Source organism: Euwallacea fornicatus, chromosome 31 (genome assembly GCF_040115645.1).
Source record: "Euwallacea fornicatus isolate EFF26 chromosome 31, ASM4011564v1, whole genome shotgun sequence".
Taxonomy (NCBI): Eukaryota; Metazoa; Arthropoda; class Insecta; order Coleoptera; family Curculionidae; genus Euwallacea; species Euwallacea fornicatus.
Genome location: NC_089571.1, coordinates 1,992,311 through 2,018,804, shown reverse-complemented (window position 1 = coordinate 2,018,804; position 26,494 = coordinate 1,992,311). Strand labels below are relative to the sequence as shown.

At 36.7% G+C, this 26,494-nt stretch overlaps 2 protein-coding genes across 2 annotated transcripts in view; one reads left to right on the top strand and one right to left on the bottom strand.

Annotated features, from left to right (window-relative positions):
- Positions 1 to 118: 118 nt before the first annotated feature.
- Positions 119 to 6,742, top strand: LOC136348070 (histone-lysine N-methyltransferase, H3 lysine-79 specific-like). Its single transcript, XM_066298621.1, has 2 exons — positions 119 to 624; positions 1,799 to 6,742. Exons 1-2 carry the CDS (start codon positions 121 to 123, stop codon positions 2,996 to 2,998), a joined length of 1,704 nt encoding a protein of 567 aa, XP_066154718.1. The 5' UTR covers positions 119 to 120; the 3' UTR covers positions 2,999 to 6,742.
- Positions 6,743 to 14,691: 7,949 nt separating this feature from the next.
- Positions 14,692 to 26,494, bottom strand: part of LOC136348072 (synaptic vesicle membrane protein VAT-1 homolog-like) — a 44,606-nt gene continuing 32,803 nt past the window's right edge. Inside the window, exons 4-7 of the mRNA XM_066298624.1 lie at positions 20,843 to 20,995; positions 20,539 to 20,697; positions 20,271 to 20,465; positions 14,692 to 16,253 (exon numbers count right to left, since the gene is read on the bottom strand). Coding sequence (XP_066154721.1) covers positions 15,987 to 16,253; positions 20,271 to 20,465; positions 20,539 to 20,697; positions 20,843 to 20,995 — 774 coding nt within the window. The 3' untranslated portion in view covers positions 14,692 to 15,986. The remainder of the gene's footprint in view (positions 16,254 to 20,270; positions 20,466 to 20,538; positions 20,698 to 20,842; positions 20,996 to 26,494) is intronic.

Genomic DNA, 26,494 nt, shown 5'->3' with positions numbered 1-26,494 from the left:
GGAATCATATATACTATCACTATTTTTACTAGTTCATTGAGTTGATTAAATCCAGTGACCGTCAAAATGCGGCTGGTTTGACCAAGGCCCAATAAAGCAGTCCATAGACTTGAAGGTCTGATGGAGTTAAGACTGAATTCTCCAGTTGGAGGTGCTCCCGCTATTTATTATTGGCCATTAAACAAAAAAAAGGGCTACGACGAGGCAAGGGAAATAATTGAAACTATAGCGTGGGGCTGCAAAGACATCCCAGACTTGGCCGTCCCTCTAAAAAAGAACATTTTAAAAAATGTAGATGTAAAGTGTTACGAGTCAATGAAGGCACTCACCAAACGATATAACAAAGCCATTAGTAATATACTTGCCTTAGAAAAAGGGACCCAGAAATTTTGTGATAGGCTGAATCAAGTTGCCAGTCGTGCACTGCTTCATCACATAATGCAGCAAACATATAGTGCAGCGGTAACAAATGCTGAAGAACTCAATAAATATCAGGCCTTTTCTCCTGATGTTTATGGAGAAACTTCATTTGATTTGATTGTGCAGATGATTGATCAAATTAACTTAACCAAAGATGATGTGTTCATGGACCTTGGGTCAGGCGTAGGACAAGTCGTTTTGCAGGTAAGTTTACTGTAGACAGTTGATTTGACTTGGAAGGGTCAAATGAGACCACTGAAAATATTAACTTCTTAATATGCAAAGTCATGGAGAGTTTTTGATAAGGTTGGAACATTTAGCATTTGATAATATAATAACAAAAACTAATCCAATGTTAATTGACTGATACCATAAAAGAACACAATCAAGACCAAGCCGCAACTCAACTGCATCTTGTTGACATAAGATATATCATATTATAATAAGGGTATGGTGGACTTAAATGAGGCCCTCACCAAAAAGACCATTTTTACCTATATTGTTAACCACCAATAGGACAAGCAGAGGACTCAGATTTTAGAACTAAAGAGACAATAGAAAAAATAGTTGTATAAGATTTTGATCTATCACTATCCTTTTAATTCCATATGAGTGTTACTTACAACCCCTAATCTCTTTAAGCTCATGATTATGTCAGTGAAATCTATCCTCTTAAAAGCCTCCTGTATGTCAGTAAAAACAACATTCACCTTTGCCCTGATCTCGCAGTCTCATGAATTTTCTAAATAAAGTTCCAAAGATTCATTACTGTTGATTTTAGCAACAGAAACTTTGCCTGCATATCTGTAATTAAGTGACTGATACTATCTTGGAAGCTCACATGCAGTAAACTGCTAGCGGGTTTGCTTCCATTTTCATTTTGTAATTTTATTATTTCTTTCATATTTTTCGTACTTATTCCTGTGTAAACGTCAAAAGTTCCAGAATTTCACTTGGTTTTACTAATTAATTACTAATTGCTGAAATACGCACATATACCTCAAATAAATTTGATGTTACAGGTATAAATTTCCTTAATTTACATAAGTACTTGAAAGCCGATTTGAGTTATCAAATTTTGTGCAAAAATGGTTTTCTGCTATAAATTGGAAAACCATATAAAAACCAACTTGACTTGCTGAGTTTTAACAGTATCTCGAAATCCGATATTCAGATTTTGTTTTTTTTGTCAGTTTTCATAATGTTTGAATTATAAACTGGCAATGTAACACGAGATCCTTTCATTGTTTATGCATATTCCACAAGTACCATAGTATTATCCTTAAACTTCAAATAAGCATTCAATAAAATGTTTGATTTATAAATATACTGGAAACAAGTAGCTAATTCACTTGGCACATAACAACTTTTTTTTCAGGTTGCAGCAACTGCTTTATGTAAATCTTGTATAGGTGTCGAACGGGCCGACGTCCCCGCAAATTACGCCAAAGCAATGGAGAGCAAATTTAGGTTCTGGTTGCAGTGGTACGGTAAGAGATGCGGGCGGTTCGAGCTTCTCAAAGGCGACTTTTTCGATGACATCTACCGAGAAAAATTTGCCGAAGCCACTGTGTTATTCGTGAACAATTTCGCGTTCGGTCCATCCGTAGACCATAAACTGAAGCAACGATTCGCAGAACTGAAACACGGCACCAAAATCGTTTCGTCCAAAAGCTTCTGTCCCCTAAATTTCCGAATTACCGACCGTAATTTAAGCGATATTGGAACCATAATGAACATCACCGAGATCACTCCAAGTACGAGTTCGGTATCATGGACTGATAAACCAGTAACTTATTACCTGCAGGAAATCGATCGAACCAAATTGGAAAACTACTTTAATGCTAAGAAAAACGGCACGTTGTATAGTTTCAACGGGGAAGATCCTGAGAGGTCATCTGATTCTTTCGGTACCACTGACAGTCGGGCTAGTAGTGAAACTTACTTGGGGATTACTCCGCCGCCTAAAAAAAGAGGACGGAATAAATTTCGCATCGCCAATGAGCATGAGAGCACACCTGCGGTTGGGCCTATTTTAAGTCAGGCCTTGACTGCTGGCCCGGAAATAAAAAAATCATCCAATTTAACTCCGAAGCTGAATGGAAGCTCCTTAAAAACGCCTAATAGCAACATAATCAAACCAAGCAAATTAGTTTTGAATGATAAAATAGAAAACTTAGTTCCCCCTACAGTATCAAAGAAGCGAAGAGGACGCAAGAGGAAAGAACCTCCCAACAGCAGATCGAGGAGCCTAAAGTTGAATTCCAACAACTGGACATCAGAAGCAAACCGTCAAACGTATTCAAGGAAAAGGTCAGGGTCTTCGAGTTCCTCTCCTACGAGTCATAGTTCTATGCCGGGGAGTCTGAAGAGGCTGATGGATAACTTTAAGATGCAATACTTGCAAATGATGGCCAATATGGCGGATCCGGCGTACCAAAGTAAAATCAGGAAGCTGATTCAAGAGGAAGTGATGAAGAATGTATACTTAAAAATTAGGATTAAGGAGGTTGAAAGGGAGATCGAGACTGTTGTCTCCAACATGGAGAAACATGTTACGTGCAAATGTAGGAGATAAGTAAGTAATTAGTTAGGTCAAGGGTATTTTCTATGAGGACGAATAAGAGTATAGAAGAATATCTATAAAGTTGATCAGAACCTGTCTGCTGTATGAGGGCCAGTATGGGGAATTTAGTAATAGGTACAGATTTGTTTAAACTGCAAAGAAATTGTACAATTTACAGACCAACAAAATGACATCCAGAAATATAGCATAGTTTTTGCATTATTTATACGTGCAAAATTTGAAACTTTACCAATAATCTATAGAGGACCTTATTTAAAAGTCATAATTCTCCTCCATACTTCTAAATGTATTTTGAAATCTATATAAAAATCTGCTCTGAGGATGTTTTAATAGAAGGTAAATATTGAAAATGTGAAAAAATGTACAGCTTCATTAAAAAAAATATACGTTTTTAATAAACACCCTGTAACTCTGAGTCGCTGATAAATGTCAAAATTTGATATTTGCCGTTAGAATCTGAATTAATTTTGTATCTTTACGATTAAACATTTGGAGCTCCTGTAACATACAGACGGTGAAAACAGGCATATATATTATATGATTAAGGGCCCTTACAAGCTAAATATTCGACCGATAGTTTAGTTGAATCGGGATACACCATCATGTGTTTGCATTTATCGACCGATTTAGAATCGGTCAATGTGCCAACACGTACTTCTTTATGTCAGTTAATTAACCGACTAAACTCTCGGCCGACCACAAGTCAAGTTTGCAGGGTGGTTAGGCCATGGTCAGAACGCATTCTTATTTGGTAGGACTGTAACATGTCCCGCCAAGAAAAAATATTTGACGTCACTGTATGTTTGACCTTTAACTGCAGGTCAATTTAGGTGAATTTTAAATGAATTATGAAAATGAAATTACCCGTCGATGTTTTACATTTTCGTTCAGAAAGAGTGATAAATGAGGTTTGTATGTTCTGAATGGAATGAAAATAGTCAAAAACATAGCAAATCTGATGAAATTTAAAGATCTGGTTCAATTCACGGTGGAAAAAGTTACTTTACCATATTGTGAAAAAATTGTCCACGCTAATAATTAGTACGGTTTTTTTTTCAATTTATACATTATTTAACTTAATTGGAAAGTTTGCTTAAACGCCTCAAAATCATAATTAACACGCGATTTCCAAAAATTCAGTTATTACTATGTGCTTATAGTGTTCGAAAAGGAATTACAAAAGAAAAATACAAATGTATGTATAACAGTGCATGTAGAAGACCTCAAAAGAAGTCAATTTTTTGATGAATTAACGATTTGAATATAATTTTTGTTGCCCCATACCGACACATTTGAGCAAGTAATGCTTACTGTCCAGTACATACTTAATTTTGATATGCATGCAGTAGATCCAATATACAGTAGAGGAAAAACGTAGAGCAACTTTTGAAAATTTAATATAATTAGTAGATTTAATAGTTATAAATATTTGAATATAGGTTGAATACGAAGCCAGTGTATGTGTAAATACTTTTACTACAAAAAAATATTTATTTTTATTTTTTTGTGGAAAAAAGTAAAGCAACTTGCCAAATTATAGCAAATATTTACTTTAAAATTTATCAAAAACAACAATTGAAATTAAAAAATATATATATATTTGAAAAAATATCTATTATTAATTACAGCATCGCATCTTTTCTTCATAGACTTTATAATTTGGTCAGGATGACTGGATCCGGGCTTATCCATGCGTTTTTTTTTAACAGTGAACAGTTCGTCTTGATTCCTAAAGGCCATATTTCTGATTTTCCGATCTAAGATTTCCCAGAGGTTCTTAATGAAATTAGATCGGGGGATTGCGAAGGCTATTCTGAAACGCGTATTCCTTCTCTCCTGCACCATTTTTTCACATGTTTGGACGTTTACATCGTTACCCTGTAGGAAAATGCATCTTAAGGGCACAACATCTTTCGCATATGGCACCATTTGATTCTCTAAGATTTCCGTATATAAAAATCTATTCATACAACCATCTATGTTGCAATGGGGGCCAAAATCATATCCGGAAAAACACCCCATACCATTATCGACCCAACGCCGTGCTTCGTTGTAGAGCAGGTGTATTTTGGATTGAGTCTTTCACGCTTAGGACGCTTCAGGTAAGTAATACCGTCACTATTAAATAAGCAAAAAATTTGATTCGTCGCTCCAGATCACTTTCTTTCAGTCCTGCTCTATCCAATGAAAATGTCGCTTAAAATTAAGTAGAGCGCGTCTACTTCTTTCGAATAAAAAAGGTGTTTTGGCTGGTCTTCTTCCATATGATTTGCCTTTAAGTAATCTGTTTCTTACTGTTCTAGGTGTTACTTCAACATCGAGCTCATCAGAGATAGGGCTCTTAATTTTGTTCGATCCTAGAAATGGTTCATTCTTCGCAATTTTTAAACCTTGTTTATCTTGATAACGATTCGTTTTCCTAGGTTTGCCACACTCCCTCTTTAAATCAGTTTTCCCGGACACTCGATATTGTCGGTTAATTCGACAGACAATGGATTTGTTTAAATTAAATGTTAAAGTAAATGTCCACTTTTGTACAAATTGACAACACGGTCTCTTATTTCCACTGATAAATGTTGCCTCGAGGCATTTTGACCAAAGATATATCGCGAATTAAATAAATTTTAAGGTAAATTTTTGCTATAATTTGATAAGTTGATCTACTTTTTTTCACCAAAAAATACTACAGTTGATATAAAATTCCACAAAAAAATAAAAATAAACAATTTTTTTTTGTAGAAGTATTTGGACGCACACTGGCTTCAAACTGAACTTATACCTAAATATTTGTAACTATTAAAACCCTGGTTACGTTAATTTTTCAAAACTTGCTCTACATTTTTCCACTACTTTATTTTAAAGCACTCTTCATCACGCATTTTTTGAACCACTCATAACCGTACAGAAAATTATCAAATACTACTGTTTATATAAAACTGATTACTTAATGGCAAGAACTAGTACTAAAGTTATGTTTATAACATAATTTAAAATATAACTTGAAATCTTCTATTCAGTTAAACTCTACGTTGTTCGAAACAGCTCTCATGTTCTCTCACGTATAAATGCACCTTTCGTGGAAGATTAAAGTCCACTCTCATTAAGTCTCTATTCAATAAATTAATGTAATTTTTATTGTGGTGTATTTGTTATTTGATGCGGTTCCATACATTTTTTTAGCTCATGGATTCACCTAAACATTAAAAACAAATCCGAAGCCTTTACGTTTTTCCTAAAAGAAACCAAGGATTTTGTCCCATATGGTTGTGGGTGTCATTATGTTAGCCTATGAAATGCACACTTTTTTTAAATTTAAGCAAATACGTATATCCTGCCAGTTATTGGTTGCTTCCACCTTTGCATAGCTCTCACAGTATTTCGAAACAACGCTGTCGTCGAATGGTTATCACACTTTCCGCACAATGCTAAAACGAAACGAAAATGACTTAACTTGAGGATAGAAACGTTGTGCATGCTGCGAATAAATATTCGGTTTCAGCCTTATTCTTAAGTCCACCCTATTTTTCTATTACACACCTTTTTTGTTGCGAATTAGTTATTACTGAATAATAAAGCGTATTAGTTATTTATATATTTTTTTTCTGTTGATGTTGATATTACTTCTTGCGCAATTGGCGAAGAAGCGGTGCTTACTATAAGTATTTTAAGAAATATGTAAGTATAAACTGTAGACTGAGGATACTTGAATCATTAAAATAAATTAATTGACCTGTACAGGAAACTGACAAGGTTAGAACCTTTCTGTGATGTTTTAAGATATACAGTATTGGCCAAAAGCGATTAAACAAGTACGAAATATGAGATTTTCAATAATGCATACTATAAAGCGTGTATTAAATTAAATGGCAGTTTTCGGGCAAGTAATGCACGTATTATCAGAATTTTTTGAAATAAATGAAAATATACTCGCAAATTTGAGCGTACATGTGTAAAAATAACTTTTTTTTAGTCTATTAATGCCCATTTTTTTTCTACAAATCGAGATGTCGGTTATTTAAACTATTATAAAGTTACTGTCATCAAAAAATATCCGAAAATTTCAATAATTTTTTCAACAATCGCTGTCCTACAAATAGGACTCTGGGCGTATGTGGGTACATTATTTAAAATAAACTCGGTCCAACAATATACTTCTAATTCTTCATTACATCCAGTAATAGTTCAAAGATATATTAAAGTTTTTTTAACGAAATTTAGGAAAACATGCTTTACATAAAGCAACATTACATGTTTTACGAACAATTTTGATACTGGCAACGACGTTGCTTGTTTATTTTTGAGATAATTATTTCTCTGACCAAATCTAACGTCTTGAGGCACAATTGATCTTGTTGTTGAAGGTAGAATTTTGGGTATTCCTTTCATAATACTTCGGACATGTCTGAGTTTTAAGTAATAAACAGCAATCTCTTTCCTAAGGTCTTTTACGCTTATAGCTTTTCCCCCATGTACAGTGTGATCCATTTATTTTGGGGTCAGTCTGTAAAAAGTTTGTTGATTGTGCGATTTAGCCAGAATGTTTTTTTAATTATGGAGCTTGATGAACTGCGCATTCTCATCCAAAATGGCCTGATTGACATGAAATCCAAGGCCTACTGTGACAGTTTCTAGGAGCGAAATTTTAATAAATCGTATTAGCGATTTTTTTAAAAAAAATCTGTGCACTCCACTGGATTGGCCACCCCTCAAAACGGGCCTATAGAGAATTTTATCGAAAAATTTTAAGTAATAATGATTTTGTGGAAGAATTAATAGTGCACGCTCAGTACATATTTATTTTGAAAAATTCATAGTCGGCTATGGAAAACAAGTGAAGTGTTTAACTGTCAAACAAGCGCAACGAGCGTCAACATCGACATTAGAACTTGTTCGTTCTTCATACAAATTGAACTATTAATCGTGATAATTGTGGAAAATTCAAGTGAAAGAGAAAAAACAGAAATTGTTCGTCTTTTTGATGATAACGTGCGCGAGCTCGGCAGCAGAAGCTACGACAGAATGCAGAATTCGACATCGGACATCCAGGTAGACCGGTAAGTCGAAGTAACGAGGCAAAATGGACGTCGTGGACTTTCTCTAACAACGAAATTTTGCAATATTTCAACGACAATCCCCGAAATAGTATTAGAATGGCCAGTTTGGACCTCAATATACCCAGAGGAAGTATAAGATATCTGAGATAAAGCTTTTAAGCCAAAACTTTTCCATACGTTGGAACCAGGAGATAAAAAAAAAGATTAGAATTTTGCTATTGGCTGCAAGGAGAATACCTAAGCAATGGTAAGTTTTTAAACGAGATTTTGTCCACCGACAATGCCACCTTCACCACAAATGGGGTGGTTTCGAGTCAAAATTGTCGTCACTGCTCAGCTCAAAATCCAGAATTCGTCATAAATTTAAGAAGGCAATGTTCTCAAAAAACGTTTGGTGTGGAATACCATACGACAGAATAATTGGTCTCTTTTTCTTTGATGGTAATTTGGATGCCGTTGAGTTTTTCAATTTTCTTGAAAATTAGTTTAGGAACGCATTAGATGATTTGCCATTAAGATACCGCCTTAATTTCAAATTACGGTTAGGCGGTAGTCCTATTCATAATGCTCGTTTGATAAGAAATTGGTTAAATGAAAATTTCGAAAACTTTTGTACAGGGCGGAACGGTTATTTTTGTAAGCGACCACCGAGATCCCCGGACTTAACCCCGTCAAATTTGTTTATCTGGGTTTTATTTAAATAAAAAGTGTATGAGTCAAGACCCCAAAATTTACGAGAACTACAAGTTAGAATAATCCGTACTTGTGTGAAAATTACTCCACAGCAAACACGAAATGTAACTTTGAACTTACGGAAAAGGAATAAGTGAATTGGAGAAAATGTTGGGTTGATAACAGTTACAAAAATTTAATTTTTTCTTGTGATGTAATTTTAATTTCTTTTTGTTTTATTGGATCTGTATAAGCCTAAGACTATAATTAAGTTGGGACAAACTATAAATTTTTGAAAATAAGTAAGTACATAGTGCGCATTTTTAATTCTTCTACAAAATCGTTATTACTAAAAATGTTTCATTAAAATTTTGTACAAGCCCTCCTTGAGGGGTGGTCAATCCAGTGGCGTGCACGGATTTTTTCTAAAAAAATCGCTAATATGATTTATTAAAATTTTACGCCTAGAAGCTGTCACAATAGGCTTTGAATTTTATGTCAACCGGGCAATTTTTGCTGAAAATACTTTTGGCTGGTGTATAAAAATTCGTCCTTTCTTTCCATACTTCACCTTTCGGCAAATGCTAAGGGTTCAACACTGTCCAAATTAGTTGCAACAAATACACATTTATTGCAATTCAATTTCCTATTAAAAATTTCACTGTTTTGATCGAAATAAAAATCATTTGTGCCTCGTGCATTTTTGCGAAAGTCCCTAAGTGATTCTATGGCACACTTTTGGGTTCCGTTTCTCTAATGGTACCAGCCGCTTTAAAACGTAACTCATTTACTTTACAAAACAACTTTTAGCTACTAAAGAAGTGAGAAGTTATCAAAATAAAGTGTATAACTATTTGGATCAGTGAAGATTGATACTATATTTCACGTAACTCTTGTTGATCAATAATCACATTCGCTTAGGAGAGTGTGATGGCCTGTGAGAATCAAGAATCCAAAAAATACTTTGATATCATCAATTCGTATTTCGGAAAAACTTTTTTCCACTTTGATATAACCGGAGTTTCTAGTTTATTTTTTTCCCTTTGGATCGGAGAAAGATGATATAACGAATGAAGAATGCGCTAAATTGTCACCATCAGGTTCATCACTAGCGTAGCACTCAATTTCAACTGAACATTGTACGTCATTTACCATCGACGCTTCTAAATCCTCTCTAATATGTTCCTCGTCAGTCAATTCGTCATCATCCGGAGATGAAGGGAGAACGTCTGCTTCAGTTTGTTCAGAGAATAAATACTGAACGGCCCCCTCTAACGTTTTAAATGGAATAGAGCTCATGTTAGTGCCTGTGAATTAAAAATTTGTTTTATATTTCCACTATCCGAAAAATTATTAGAAATTCGTAAAATGCGTTTTCCCTGACAGCCCAGCGTCATATTTATGTGACACCAAACTTTACACATAATTTGCAGATAAACTATTAATACCAAAATTTATTTTAATACATACACTAGTAGACAAAATGTAGACAATCATGATTTGTATAAAAGTATTAGTACAGATAGTTTTATTAAAATTTTAGTTTAATTATAAGGTTTTATGACAAATAATAGGCAAAAATTCAAGAAAATGTCTTCTTATTTCATCAAAGTAAAAAATACATGTTAGATTGACAATGTTGGAAGGACAAAAGTATATAGACAAATCATATCATCATTAATATAATAAACACCAACTCAAATTTATTTATTGGGTTTTTATATTTTTATTAAATTATGTTTTTTACACCCTAGTGCTCAGTAGGATAACCATTATTATCTATTACGGCCTGGCATCTTCTTGGCACGGTCTCCAAAGGTCTGTTGATGGTGGTAATATCCATATTTTGCCATGATTTTCCTTTAATTGCGTCCAAAGATCATCCTTATTATTTTCTTGGTTCTAATTAGTCTGTTAACACGTTCCCACAGATTCTCTATAGGATTCAAATCGGGAGACTGCGATCGCCATTCGAGAACTCATATTTTTTCATTCATCAGAAATTGTTTTGCTAGTCTTGAAGAATGTCTCGGGTCGTGAAAAGTCTACCGTAGCGGCATATAAGGTAATAAGATATTGCCGAGCAGAGGTGGTGAAGGCACATCCACGCAATTTTCAGTTTAGGGAAACATTGAGAAGAATACCAATAAATGCACAGTTCTAAGAAAATTAACGCCTAAAGTGCCTGTCCAAACAATTACATAAAATTAAGTAATTAAATGTTCAAAATAATTCCCCCACCTTCACCCAGTAAAGTAAACGTTGCTCCATATTTCTTCGAACACTTCCAAGAAATTCAGGGGTGATTAGGTGGCACTCTGCAAACCATCCGTCTCCTTAATTCTTTCAGGGAGTTCGATCGAGTTAAATAAATTTTGGACCGTAAGTGCCCCACAAAAAAAGTCGATAGGTGTTAAATCGAGTGATCTGGGTGGCCACTCAATGAATCTTCGACGACCTATTCAGCGATCGAAGAATTTTAGTACAGAATTTGACGCACTGCTGCCGTAAAATACGGAGGTGCCCCATTCTGTGCAAAGCACGTTTCGTTTTCCAAAACGGTTTCATCATTTTCGATGGCCTCCGCAATCATCGACAAAGATGTAAGCTTCCGGAGGGTTCAAATAGAACTCCTCATTGAGATTTCCCAGGAGGAAAGCGGTCCGATTACCTGAACGTCGAGAATACCAGCCCGAACACTCAGCTCTTTAGACTGCTGTGTGTTCACCTCTTAAAAGCTTCGGATTAGAATCCCTCCAGTATCGACAATAATGGCGATTAACCAATCTATTCAGGGAAAAGGTACGTTCGCCCTAAAAGCAAATCGGGTAAAATAAATTGGGATTAGCTCCAAGTCGATTAGTCAACACTTCACAAAACTGAAGGTGATGATGGGGGTCGTCCTCCTCGTTAGTTCATGCACGAATTTAATCTTATAGGGGTTGTCCTTTTAAGATTTCGAAATATGCCAGCGGCTCGTCGCAAAGGCACGTGAAAGCCCTAATAGTTTGCGTTTGCTCAAAACGTGATATGCTCTCCTTTGGCCGACCACAGCGATTTCGGTGGCTTCATTTCCGGCCGGATTTTTAGATTGCCGCTTTTTTGCTGGGTACAAACTCCGTTTTATGAAATTTCGAGATTTTCGCACCGAAGAAGTACAAGGGAAGTCTTTGCGGGGGGCCTTTCACTGAACATTTGTGCTACTGCACGAGCGCAATTGTTTTCGAGATGCAGCGAGATCAGTTCAATTTTTCTGCCGGAGAGTAGACCATTTTCAGAAATACAATAGTAACGCACGATTCACTTAAAGTTTCCGGATGTAACTCAAAGGAGGGAACAACTGTGAAACTGCTAAGCGAAATCCCTTAAAAAAATTGCGTGGATTCCTTTGTTAAAGTAAAACATTGTTGCCATGATAATGAAAAAAGCTTTTTTATTTCAGTCCTCTAAAGGGATTTTGTGAATATTCCTTCGCATCTCCTACATACTTCGGGCCTTATTTTAAAGACTGTTTTATTACCTTTAAAATGAAGGGTTATTCGACCCATGGTCCTATTTGAAATGCCAAAGCTGACTGTACCCCCACGCAAGGGGTGGTTTCAATAAATTTGAAATCCACGCCATCACGTATCGTCGCAAAACCTAAATCCACGTGTCTTCGCGTTCTACCACGTTTTTGTAATTATCCAAATTACTGTGGCAGAAAGTTCGATGGAACACCCTGTATCTTGGAAATAATACATTCGCAGACCTATGTTTGTAAGACCTTTTTTTCATTAGATGACCTTAGAAATCACTTCTTTAAATATTGGCGTGTCTCTTTTTAAACACCCTGTATAATAAAGGGGATCATAACAAAATATTATACTTCATGTGACCAAAGTGTGATTCTCTTCAAATGTTAGGCATCAACTAGCTAGATAAGCATTTGCGCATTCTTTATCATGGATAATCTACTCGATTCGTCTTGCAAAACACTGCTTTTCCATGATGTAACGTACGCGCATAAATATACTGAGTGACATAAAAAAGAAAACACCCCATGAAATGGTTTAATTTAAATAATTTCTGGTGCGCATGTTTGTAAGAGAGAGGTTCATCTCGTCGAGGACGCTGGCGGATCAGTGCTTTGCTGAGAATGGAAGGCCCGTTGGGATCCGAACCATTTATCGTCGGATAAGTTTTGAACTGGTTTACTACCGTTCCGATCTTGTGTTACCCCTCACCTCAAATCGTCAAAATCAACTGCAGTAGTGTAGAGAACGGATGCATTGGAATCTGACATGGGATAATGTCGTGTTTAGTGACGATCCAGATTCTGTTTGGATACGCATGGAGGCCGAGCGAGAGTAAGAAGAAGACGGGATTCTCACTTTATAATACAGAGGAATGTCCATCAGACTGTCGGGGTAATGGTTAGGGGTGGATATGGTAGCAGGTCACCTTTATGTTTCGTTAGAGGCAGTATGAGAATCCAACGATACATCCAAGAAGTCCTGAGACCTCATCTCATGCTTTATCTGGAAACTCTTGTTAATTCAGCTTTCCAGCAAGGCAATACACGACCAGATGTGGCCAGAGAGACTATGGATTTCTTTCAAGAAAATGCGGTCAATTTGCTACCTTGGCCATCCTCTATCTCCAGTCCTCTCAACCATTGTACATGTGGGGAACATTGTAGGTATTTTTGCCCCATCTCCCACAAACCCAGGCAGCACTATCATACTGTCCAGTTTACCTGGAATGAAACCCCTTCAGTGGGTATCAATCACCTCATTAAATCCGTGCCTGGATGTGATTAGGAACGTATAGGACCGACAAATTATTAATTTTTTCTTGATTCTTAACGGTTAAATTTGTTCAATTTTTTAACGAAGTATTTGTTTTGGCGTGGGAAACTTGGATACCGGAAATTACTTAAATATAACTATTTTTACGGGGTGTTCTTTTTTCTATGTCACGCAGCACAGTTATTGTTAAGGCAGTCATGCGAAAGTGCTATGCGATGAGTTGCGAACGACAAATATATAAACCTTGGCAGAAACCTTAAGTGTTTCTGCCAATGTTTATGCATTTGTTATATTGTTTTATATATTGTTATCGTGTATTATACAGGGTGTCCCACAAGTGTTTCATTATATTTCAGTGGGTAATAGTACATTGACAAATAATATGACTCCCTACATAAACCATATTCCGATAATGCTTCATTAAGAAGATACAGGGTGTTAAACTTTACTTAAAAAATCTAACTTTTATTGATATATTCAAAACCGTTTGAGACATGTAAGTGAAATTTGGCATGTTTTGAGAGTTAATGTAGACGCATTTATTTATGCAAAAGGGCTATTTTTCGTTTCACCAGTGACGTGCGTACGGACACCTCTCAGCACATTTTTAAAGAAAAACATGGTGCGCCACTGCTTTTTATCAAAATAAAAATTATTTTTAGAAGTTTAATTTCATTTAGAAGGAAAATGCTCACTTGACTCTTTTTCGTCCGACGTATCGTTTGCCAGTAAAAAATTGAATACCGTCCATATGCACGATATTCTCTAAATGGTTTTAATAATATTAAGTTTGTTTTAAATATTATTTATTTGCTATAACATTATAGAAATTGTTCAAATTGGTGGCCATTTTGTTCAATACATAATTGAGCTCGCCTGTTCATTGATACTCTGATACGTTGAAATATTCCAGGTGTGTTTTAAGTTTAACACCCTGTATCTTCTTAATGAAGCATTATTGGAATATGGTTTATGTAGGGAGTCATATTATTTTTCAATGTACTATTACCCACTGAAATATAATGAAACACTTGTGGGACTCCCTGTATAAACCTTGGCAGAAAGCTTAAGTGTTTCTGTCAAGGTTTATGTATTTGTTATATCGTTTTATATATTGTTATCGTGTATTATATATCGTTTATATACTTAAAAAAAAAAAACAGAACACTCAGGTTTTATAATCATACAATTTTATTATACAGGCATCCAAAACAATAATAAGCAGTAGCTTAACACATCAGTCTTACATTTACATATAATTTCAAGCAATATTAACATACTTTAGCGTAATTGGATAATCTAAAATTTTCAAACAGAACATCGATAGCGGCTCCCTTACTTAATACAAATACAGTAAAATATGTTCACCTCGACGCGCACCGATACGAAAATATAAGATTTTTGTTCGCACAAAGATTAAATACTTACACAGAATACGTGAGCGGGAGGAGTACAAAAAGCGGAGGAGGGTTCAAGAAGGTTTAGCGTTTAAAATTATCTCTACAAACTAATTATAATAGTTATGTAAATTCGATTAAAAAGTTGTAGTAAAAAAATGTTCATGAAAAAGTGATATGGCTCCATAAAATGGCGATTTTTAGCAAAAATATGATAGTGATATGGAAATTCGCTACCGTGTAAGTGTATCAAAAATCCTAGCTATTGATTGGCCTGATTTCGCTGGTCTTGATAGATTAAGAAGAAACACCTTACTAGGAATAAAATTTATAATAGTACTGAGGACACGATACATTTTTGGGAAGAACAAGCTACTCCCATAAACATAAACTCCTCACTTTAAGTGGTAGACATTGAAACCTTAAAATCGCCCTATAACTCGATTAAAAAAAAAATCATCAGATCTAACTATTAACACAATTAAACGTCTACTGAGAAATGGGATGGAGCATCCAAAAATAATACCGACTAATACGTACGTACATCTAACTTAAAAACGCGGGCTCAAGAGGGGCGTTCCATCACAGGGAAGCGCGTCTTGAGCGGGCGCGTAAAATTACATCATTAAAAAAATAAATTGAGACGTTTCACTTTATTTATTCTACCGTTTTGGTCGTTAGTTCACAGACTTTTCGTTTATTTTTGATTATAACACAGTACGGTCAGTTATTAACAACTTCGAGATCTTAACGCACCTAACATAAAGAGTTTTTTTTTTAAATGCTTCAGAACTCCGTTTATGAGCAAAGAACGGGTGTTACTGTGTTTAGTGCTGGAGTGAAACCTCGTTAAAAATACCTACAGAAATGCGACAATAATAATAATAAAAACAATAATACTACAACTAGAGATGGATTTTACACGAAGGAATGGATAGACAGTAAGTTTTGGTAAATTGATTTTGACTATGTACTTAACAATCTTGGTTAATGCGCAATAATTGATTATCATGGTAATCTTAAATATCATCCATTGTCAACAGATAATCGATAAAATAACGATAGCTTACTTTTTCTCGGCCTCCTCGGCAGGCTCGCCAGTACCGTTTGTGATCGTTTCCTCTTTCTTCTCCTCTTTCTCCTTCTTATCATCGGCCTTTTCCTTCTTTTCCTCCTTCTTTTCTTCGCCGTCCTTCTTCTCCTCGGAGGACTGCTTCTTCTTGTCCTTGCTCTTGGCGGGGGTGGCCGGCTTGGGTTTCGGCTCTAGACTGGGGTCCAAAATCATCTTGCCGACGTTCTTGCGGTCGTGCATCTTTTGCATAGCTTCCACGACCTAGACAACACGCAAAAGTACGTCCGTGGGCTTTGCAAGGAAAATTAGTCTTTGAAAATGTTTTACTAAACGACCCGCAGATGAATTCTTGAAAGCTGCAGACCGCAGTTCAACTCCTACGAATAATTAAGAACCAGAGGGTCGACGAATTTTAAATTATATAAAACTGACTAAAGTTGTGGTCTAAAATTCTATGAATGATTGAAAGCCACGGAGTCATGTAAAATGTTTAAACACTGAAATATCTCACTTCTCATGAAATGTTCCTTGCGCTCATGGATTTTCTTGCAGACCATCGTAAGACAATTAAGAAAATTTTTACAAAAAAACTCTATAAAAACTACGGACTGGTTTAATTTCTACGAATAAATTTATGATCGGATCCAACCCTTAAATCCAAATAATATAAGTTTGCAATTTTTAGCGTTTACTCAGATATTGGTAAAATGAATATGAGTACGTAATAAAATACAATTACATTTTGTAACTATTACATACTTCATATTCGTGGTACTTACTTCTGCGTAAACACTAAAAATTAAAAATATAAAATATTTCTCCCCCCTTCCATTCAATCACGACAATGTGCTGTAAATGAGCATGTAATGCTGATCATTTTCTACGAATATGATGTTTATGCACGACTCGCACATCGGTACGGTAAATCACACGAGTAAAATTGTTATTTAGTGCAAGTTGCATGCAATTATTTTCTGTAAATGCAACAATTTGCGTTGGCCTCGTTGCTTCGGATACTTTGGTAGGTCTTGCCTCAAAGCTCCCTGACTACATACCGAATCCTCTCATGAATTACTGACAACTACCGAAAGGGATCAAATTTTACAATAAAAAATTAATTGCCTTTCATCGAAAGCCTCACGTTCATGGTTTTTATTGCCAAAAAAATCTAAGAGAATTTAATTAAACTTTCAGCAACAGACTCGTTGCTGAACTCCCTGCAAATGACTGTAGAGTTTCTACGACAGAAAAATCTGATCAAATTTTTGAATAAGCACACATTGGTGCTTCTTATCAACATCGTTTACCCTTGCGGATTTCGTTTTAACAAATCACGACCGACTAAGGGAATTTTCAAGAAAAAAAACCCCGAATCGGCTGAGAATTATTACAAATTACAGTTCGAAGGACCGAACAGCCGTTGCGGAATCGAACAAAAATGTTTAAATACTACAATGTGTTGCACACCCATCAAATGCGCTCATCCCCATCGATTTTGTTGCAAAAAAATCGAAAAAGAAACGTTGTCTAATTGAGATTTATTGTCAGGGAACAAATCTAAATCGTACTCAAAATAAACTCGAACTATTAATGAAATTTATTCAGACAACAGATGTAAGCTAGTCACAGAGACAGAATACGACGAAGCCCTTGGACATACCAAAGATACAGAAAAGACAAAATAAAAAGCAAAGTTGCAAGAGTCTAAAAGTCTACAAGCTCATATTACGTCAAATGAACTGTATCGTAAGCAGAAGCATCCCATATTCCTGAAAGACTGAGGTAATACCTATCGCCGAAAATGGACTGGACAATACACACGAAAAAAACTACAGACTCAGTCAAATCAGTCTTTCATAATGCAGTCAAATTTTTGACTGCATTATGAAAGAGACTTCAACAACTAACCTGGGAGCATATACCGAGCTATCGATTTGGCTTTAAACTGAAACGCTCCATTATACACCCACTTTTCGCCTTGACGTACAAAATACAAACAGAACAACAGTTTAACGAATCTTTTAGTAGTGTTTGACACAGAGGTCTGCTGCACAAATTGCGTGAATTCGAAATACCAAATTACTTACTCTACTTAATTAAAAATCTTCTTGAAAACCGCCAACTTGAAGCACAAGTTGATAACACTTTCTCTTTAATATATACCGCCACGACATTTACAATTACGGCTATAGGTTAAAAAGCATACGAACAGAACGTCATACGTATTACCGCACACTTTCGACACTTCTCTTCTGGGACATAACAAAAGTACGTACGAAACCGTGAGAAGACTTCAGACGTTAACGGACGAAACAATGACATGGTTCTATAAATGGAGACTCACACCAAATGCCACCAAAAGTGAATTCCTACGCTCAAACCACTAAACGGGCCAACCAGACGGACCCACAAAGGAATCAAAGAGCGACGTGAAGTGGCTGGAAATAGCAATCGACGAAAAAATTGAAATTTACTAAACATGTACGAAACGTCAGATTGGAAATCGCAAAAAGGACAAAATATTTCGGGGCATTGCACAAGGACAGAAGAGTCCGCACTAAAATTGCTACAAAAATATACAAATCCATTTACAGACCACTGTCAAACTGGGGACACGTATTGAGGGCAAATGCGACAGAAAAAAACTAAACGGTGTATGCAAACCGCAGAATAGATTGCACTAACACGAATGAGAAAAGTAAGACGTCCTGGAATTCCGTTACACAATCTACATTGCCATATCAACACACACCTGACAAAAATGTCCGAAATCTTACTACAACTGCAGAAATGAACCAACGATCCCGACGGCCCGTCTATACTGAAGGCGCTTTGCTTAAAAGATAGACAAGACAATCCCGTTTCATCTTTCCATAGACCATCCCGTTGGAACACTTCCAGGTGTGGGTTGCAAGGTTGGTTTATAATGACGTTTAGTTACACAAAATTAAGAACTTGTATTATGGACAGAGTGACCAGTTCGGCCATTAGCCTCTTTCCGACGACATAAATTGTTTAATTGTTTATGCAGAGTGTTTCGTAAACGTACCGACGAACGTTTGGAGGACATAAGGCTCATGAAAACGGATATTTAGGTCGAATAGAGTTAGGTCCGAAATCGCTTCGTTTCCGAGATACACAGTGTTTAATTTATAATTTTTTTGAATATGTGTTAAATATTTCAAAAACGGTTTGGATAAGGACATGAAATTAGGAACACGCTGTGGCGGGGTAAATATTCACGTCCTGGAGTACACAGAGTATTTGTACCCACATCAGTGGCGTCCGTGCGGCCAATCAATGGGATGTTTTTAATGGGAAAAAATAGCATGCTGCTCGCTTCTTTAAGGGGAATGTATATTTTTTTATTTCAACAATTGTTCATAAAAAAAGGTCTCTTAGCGTTTTGTCGCCAAAGTAGCCGTTTTCAAGATAAAAAAAAATAATTTTTTTGCCTCCCAAAAACCGATATAACTTTCCAAGTGCGATTTTTTTACAGTTTTTTGGGAGAAATTAATTTAGTTTTCTGTTAGTAGAGGGAGAGAACATAGAGACGAACGTTTTTTTCTCAAACAAAATATGCCCGCAAACTAACGATTTTGAATAGAAAAAACATGATGAAAGTCACATGATAACAAAACGTAAAATACTATAATCTAGTGCATTGTGAAAGTACAGATAAATCAATATAAAATAAATAGAAAACAAACTCTAACTATACTATGACGAATTTTCAAAATGTCGACCATTTTCGCCGATGCGTATTCATGCCAAACCGCTTTTGAAATATTAAACAAAAATTTTAATAAGGAAATAAACACTCTGTATCTTGGAAACGAAGCGATTTCGGACCTAACTCTATTCGACCTAAATATCCGTTTTCATGAGCTCTACATCCCCTGAGAGTTTGCCGGTATGTTTATGAAATACCTTGTATACACATATGTATATGAGGTTGATTCGCAACAACATCGAAGCTTTATAGCAAATTCGTTGTCTCTACGGGCGCAACTAAAATGTTCGATATTTATGGAATTTGTTTAAACTCTGTTATCGTTCAAAATCTCAAGGTAGCTTTAAGGCACGGTTGGTCTTCTCATACTTGTACGAAACGTAAATAATATACGGTTTAAGTATTAAAAAAAAAAAGAAATGAGTAAATCTAATCTGTGAAAATTGCATCCAGGCCCTCGAACTTTCGGAAATCAACAAGAATGTCAATTTTAGACTTGCTCGTTTCAACCGTAGAAACAACATTTCAATGTCGAATAAACCTACGTCTTCCAACGCCCAAGAGGAATCCAGTAGCGGCTTGATTTTACCATCTTGGAACAGCTTAAACACCTTGCTCACGGTTTCCTTAACGTGCGTGGCACCGTTTTGCTGGTACATTAAATGGCGCAGATTGAAACCGGCCAAGTTCTTGTTTTCCTCGAAAAGTTTCAGTGGAGAAACTTTGTCCACTTGCCACCACTACAACAACGATTGTTTTCGGTGAGAAAAAACGTGTAAATTTTAAGGTTTATAGTTTCAATTTTGTACATACACATCTGGCGGCACTGAAAAATCCTTTGGTCTCCCCCGTCACGATGTTGGACGTTCCGTAAAGGATGTATCTTCCCATGGGTTTAAGTAAACCATAGCCCTTATTAGATTCCTCGCCGCACAGGCAATCTAAAACTATGTCCACTCCATCGGGAAATATCTAAACAATGTTACGAAACTCTATTAGCTCCCTACAGGAACGTAAACATACATAGAACATCATTCTTTCAACGGCGCCATCAAAACTGCAATTTTGCGAAGGAGCAATTTTGCATCGCAACAGGCTGGAATTGCTAATTATTTACCTTTCTAACTTCGTTGACGTAATCAGACCCCCTTTCAAGTAGATGATCAATAGGGGCGTTTGCCTCCTTCAAAGCCTCGTGTTTTCCCTTGGAGCAAACCCCAAAGATGGTAACGTCTGGCACGGTCTTGGCTAATTGGACCACGGCTTGGCCCTGGAAATTATAAGCCAATATGAATTATGAGCCTTGGGGTGTTTTAATTTGGGTTCGATGATAGATTTATGTTTGGCTTTGAGGTCCTGAAGTTTTTACTCTATGGGTAAAAGAGAGAGAGAGAGATGGGAGAAACTCTATGAGAGGGATTAATGGTGAATTTAATGGGTTAAAAATAGTACGGAAACGTCTGACCAGTATGGTAGTGTGTTTGTAAACTTCATTAATGTATTCTTTTACGTTTTTCGTTCTAATTCAAACTTGGGGGAACAGCGAAAAAATTGAACAGATTCAGGAACGTTCGGGCTAAAGGCAACATAATTAAATTTCAATTTCGATAATCAAAAAGTGGAACGTGTTAGCTTGAATTCCAGTTGGATTTTCAAGTTTTGATATAAATTCAAGCTGAATCCTTTAATTTTATTGTTAGTGATGATAATAATAATAACAATAATAATAATAATAATAATAATAATAATAATAACAATAATAATAATAATAATAACAATAATAATAATAATAATAATAATAATAACAATAATAATAATAATAATAACAATAATAATAATAATAATAACAATAATAATAATAATAATAATAATAATAACAATAATAATAACAATAACAATGATAATCTAACACTCGGTCCAGATATCCCGACAGCACCGAGAAGGTTTAGATTTGGAATGGTAAGCTCTTGCGTGGAAGACATCCAAATGAGGTTAGTCAGAAACGAGCAGACACCTACTGCCTGACCTTGAGACAACTCTTCCCTGTCACCGAGCGACACCTGACGGCCATGCAAGCCCACGTTTTGTCAACCCGAAACTGTCACCGAGACACGTCATTCGCAATGTCGCGGTGACTGACGATGAATGCAGATGCGTCTGAAACTATTCAGCACATCGCCGTAGGGTGTCAAGCGTTGGCGGGGAAGGAGCACAGAGGCACGACTACGTAACGAAGATATTGTGTCGGGAATCGGCTGATAAGCTGGGGATCCTCAAAGCGGGCAAAGTCACCCCTTGTAGGTACACACCGAAGCCTATTCCGGACGGAGACAACCATAAACTATGCCAGGACCGTACAATTCAGACAGACCACACGGTGGCTCACAATAGACCAGACATAATACTTGGGAGTGAGATACCTAGACGTGCAGCTCTGATTGACGCAGCCTTCCCAAACAACGATAATCTGATGACAAAGCATAATGGGAAAATTTATAATTGCAGAGATTTACAAGAATAGAGCAGGGAACAATGGTGAACGAGGAGTGTGCGCATAGTCACAGTTATTCTGTCGACAACTGGACTCGTTCCCAAAAGTCTTTTGGCCAATGCGCAAGATCTCGAAAATCCCTCCAGGCCCATGGAGATGGAGAGGTGCCCTCAGCAACAGCGCGTACTGTGCTGCGACTCGATGTTTAGTAGGATTTTTCAAGTTTTTGACGTGTCTTCACGTCCTCCCGCTCAGGCTTAGCTGAGGAAGATCGCTACTGCGCCTGAATTTTTTTACTTTTCAGCAGGGACTTCGTTTTCTTTTTGAAAACATATAGGGCGTTGCCTCAATTTTAGGCAGATTTCTTAAGTGTTCCGCGTTCGATTTATCACTAATTTGGGAAAGCAACTTTGTTCCTTATGGACGCTCCCGTCCACTCGGCGAGGGTTTCCTCTCGGACTCAGTTGATTCGTCAGATTTGTTATAAATATATTGTTTAACAATAGATCCACGTTGCAACTAAGCTCGCGTCAAATTCATTCGCGCGGTGATCCCTCAATTTTCAATCACGAATGAAACAATGTTTTAACGGGCTTTCAACCTTCAGTTTGCTTTCCGCACGCGTATCCGAAAAAAAAATCGGGGATGTTTACGCTATTTGAAAAATTGGAACGAGGGAAAAAAATCAAAACGAGAAAAAGTGATTTTTCCGGTTTACCTCAAAATCGAAAAAGAGATCGAGGCAGTTCGTGTTGCTAAAAAAATAAAAAAAATAAATGGATGAAATGGAATGAAAATCGCGATAAAAAAATTCCACTAGTCGCATCTCTTGATGATGTTTAAAATGGAACATTTTAACAAAACAGACGTCTTCCGGCCCATGGAGATGACCCTGGAACCACACATTAACGCCATTTTCGCGAGTTGAAACTCGTCGATTTGTCCACAAAAACGGGTTTATACCGAAGTAGAGACTAACGTTACGGTTTCATGGCTTTTCATTGTTACGTCCGCAAGGGCCTAAAGTGCGCTGCCACCTCGTGATTTAGACCGATTATTTTAACAAAAATGTCTGGAATTGAGGCAAACAAAAAAGTTTTTCCATTAGGGCAACGCCCGAACGATAATCGTTGCGGGCGCCCAATAAAGCTTAAATTAAACTTAATTTTGGCAATTAGCAGGGCCGCACAAGAATTCTGGTTTGACCGTAGATGCGAAACCGCCCAAAAAGCTCGGACACAACAAATACGCCTTAGCTGAAACAATAACCCTATTACTTGATCAATTATAATTCAAAATTGTTATTATTATCATTATTATTATCATAATCGCCCGCTCCTTTATTTTCTTTACGTTTAATGTGCATGTTTGTGATGTTTGAAAGAAATTTTGCAATCATTTTCCTGGCGCAGCAATTACGAGGTTATTTACCGACCTTTATAATGATGTTTAATTTCTCAGACAAAGGAGGTTCTTTTTCGTTCCCAGGCTAGTGCCACCAGACTTCAACAATATCCGCTGGATATTTAACAAAGAAGATTTCATCGCAGACATGCAAATGTCCTCCCGAATCAAAGGGATTTGCGATTCAACCCCCCCTAGAAGACGAAAAAGTGATCGATAAATAGCAGACCCGCAAGTGGGCAGCAAATTCGAAAGTGATGGATTTAAGCATGATTTTCCGATATAACGGGAGGTGATACATCTTCGAAATTGCCTCGTCATCTAATAAATGCGAAATTTGACCCCCAAGATTGGAATTTAACAGTCCATATGTGGCGGAGCCTCGTTTGATTCGACGACGCACTGGGAAACTTTCTGAGTCTAACGCCCTATAAGGTCGTAATGACAGACGTTCCGGGGAGTTTTCACGGAGTTTCTCCTAACATAACGCATTCTCGCTTCACGATACGGATTTACTCCACATGCCGAACAATGCGTTAAAGGGAAAAGGAACCATGCATCGGGTGGTACGCTCGCGAACGGACACACCAACGACCTCACTCGATGCCGTTCTGCAGAAAATGGGTACTGACGAGCCTGGACTACCGTCGGTACGTTTATGGTAGATGATGATTGTGCTTATGTATAATGATACGGGAACGATTTAAAAAGCGAAAGCGGTTGAGGCTGGGAGGTTCGTATCTCTCAAGCGATAGTAATTAAATTGTTCCTTTAGGGAAACGAACTAAACGACGCGGCCAGCTCGCACAGATGAGTTAATAACGTTTGTCATTGCATTGTGCCATCCATATGGCGATATGTGGAACGAACAGTAATATGTCAGTTTTAATAGATGCGGGTCTTCTGATGCTTCCACATACATTTTCCGCCGGTTTCCATACGCGCCGACCGTCACGGTTAACCCTCGAAATTTAACATCTAAGCATGACAGGTACCGTCCCTGCGCAATCGCGTCTTAAGTGTGAAGGTTTCTTTTCTTAGCGAAAGCAATATATAAAACGATAAACATTAATTTGCATTAAAATGTTCGTTACACACACACTTTCTTGCGGACTTTATTAAAATACTCATTCCGTCAATTCCTTTTTCCACATTTTCAGTCTTGGACAGCTCTACTACACTTCCACAATATTGAACTTTCAGGCGAACGCATCACACTGCCAATTTTTAATGATTTTTTTCTTCAAATTGTCGATTTTTGACTTTTGGCAACCGCGTTATAATATCTTTTTTTCGATGCCAGGAATCGTATCGTGACGTCAGTTGCTTCGGCAAGAACGTCAATTTTCTATTTATTTATACACCACGTGTTTGGACTAGTATTGTGATATTTCTTCTTAAATTGTCGCTAACGTGCTATAATGAAACATTTCGATATGCTCTGCAGCGCGAATATAATTTCCCACTTTTTAATTTCAATTGGACTGGAAGCACGTTGATATAAACACCAAATGCATATTTAATTTTCGGCACTAGTGTGGTAATTTCACATACTTTTAACCCCCTGCAATCTGATTACATTTTTGGAGTGCTTTAGGGGCTACTTCGCCCAAATTTTCCTGCATTCCCGTTAAACGCACCGGACCTAAAACTCCCTTTAATTCAGTATTGATCGTCCTTTCAGTTATAAATGTGTGTTGGGTATCGGGAATAACAATGACTCCCCGCCGTTTTCATCTGTAAAAATATTAATAGAGATACATATGTATTAGGGCATACGTGTATGTTAATTAAGGAGGTTGATTTATAAATTACAAATCACTGTTAGTGGCCGTCATAGGTGGGGAACATCGATTACCACTTATGCACGTACTGGCGAGTTGCATGATTAATTGTCTGAAGTGGATTAATCACAGAATTTTACTCACTCCGCATTGGTAGCCTGCCAACTGCTACCGTGGATCGCCGGGACCGGAATAAGAAATAAAGTATATGTGAACAAATGTCTAATTGTCCTTTAGTTTCGAGATACAGGGTGTTACAAGTTCAAGAAAAAAAGTTTTTATTTTTTAACCTCCAAACGCCTTAAAGTTTTGCGATGAAATTCCGCATATCAGCTCAGCACATCGGTAGGTACAACCGAAAAATCGTTCAGCTTTAACCGTTCGCCAGTGGCGCAGGTGCAGGTAATCGTTCCTTGATTCCTTTAAATTTTTAAAACTCACTTATTATAATGTTCCTAAAATCGATATCTGCCGTATATCTCATATTTAAAGAGTCTCCAGACCATAAAATTAGCAGTCATATTGTAAGACACTTAACCTTGGGAAATAAACACGCCCAAATCCCTTATGTAGCAGAGTAACATACATATACAAATAGCTTTAGGACAAAACTGACGCGACTAAATAAATTTTGATCATAAAATCGATGCATATTATTCAATGTATGTATGTATGTATGTATATATGTATGTATATGCAATTTGAGCATTAGGGGAGCGAATCAGTGAGTGGTGGGTCGCTGGTCTGTTGAAACCCTATCAATCCTTTCATGTTGGCATTATAACCCGAAATGGGTATTGTAGCTCTGAATTGTTTAAAGTTAACAAAAAACATTCCAAATCCTGCTAGTTCGTTGCATCACGCAACGACACGGCCGTAGATTAGTATGACCGATTTTTTGTCCAATTCTACGCTGATTGGAAAAAGTTTTTCCGAACGAAAATTCATTCATTAAGGTGTGAAAATCTGGAAAAATTTTCAGACACTCCAGTTTTCAAAGTTCAACGTGAAATATGGGCCGAATGGTTTAAATAAAGTGAGGGGTTAAGTGAAACCGTACCGTAAAGTTGTTTTCAGCAGCATTGTAAAG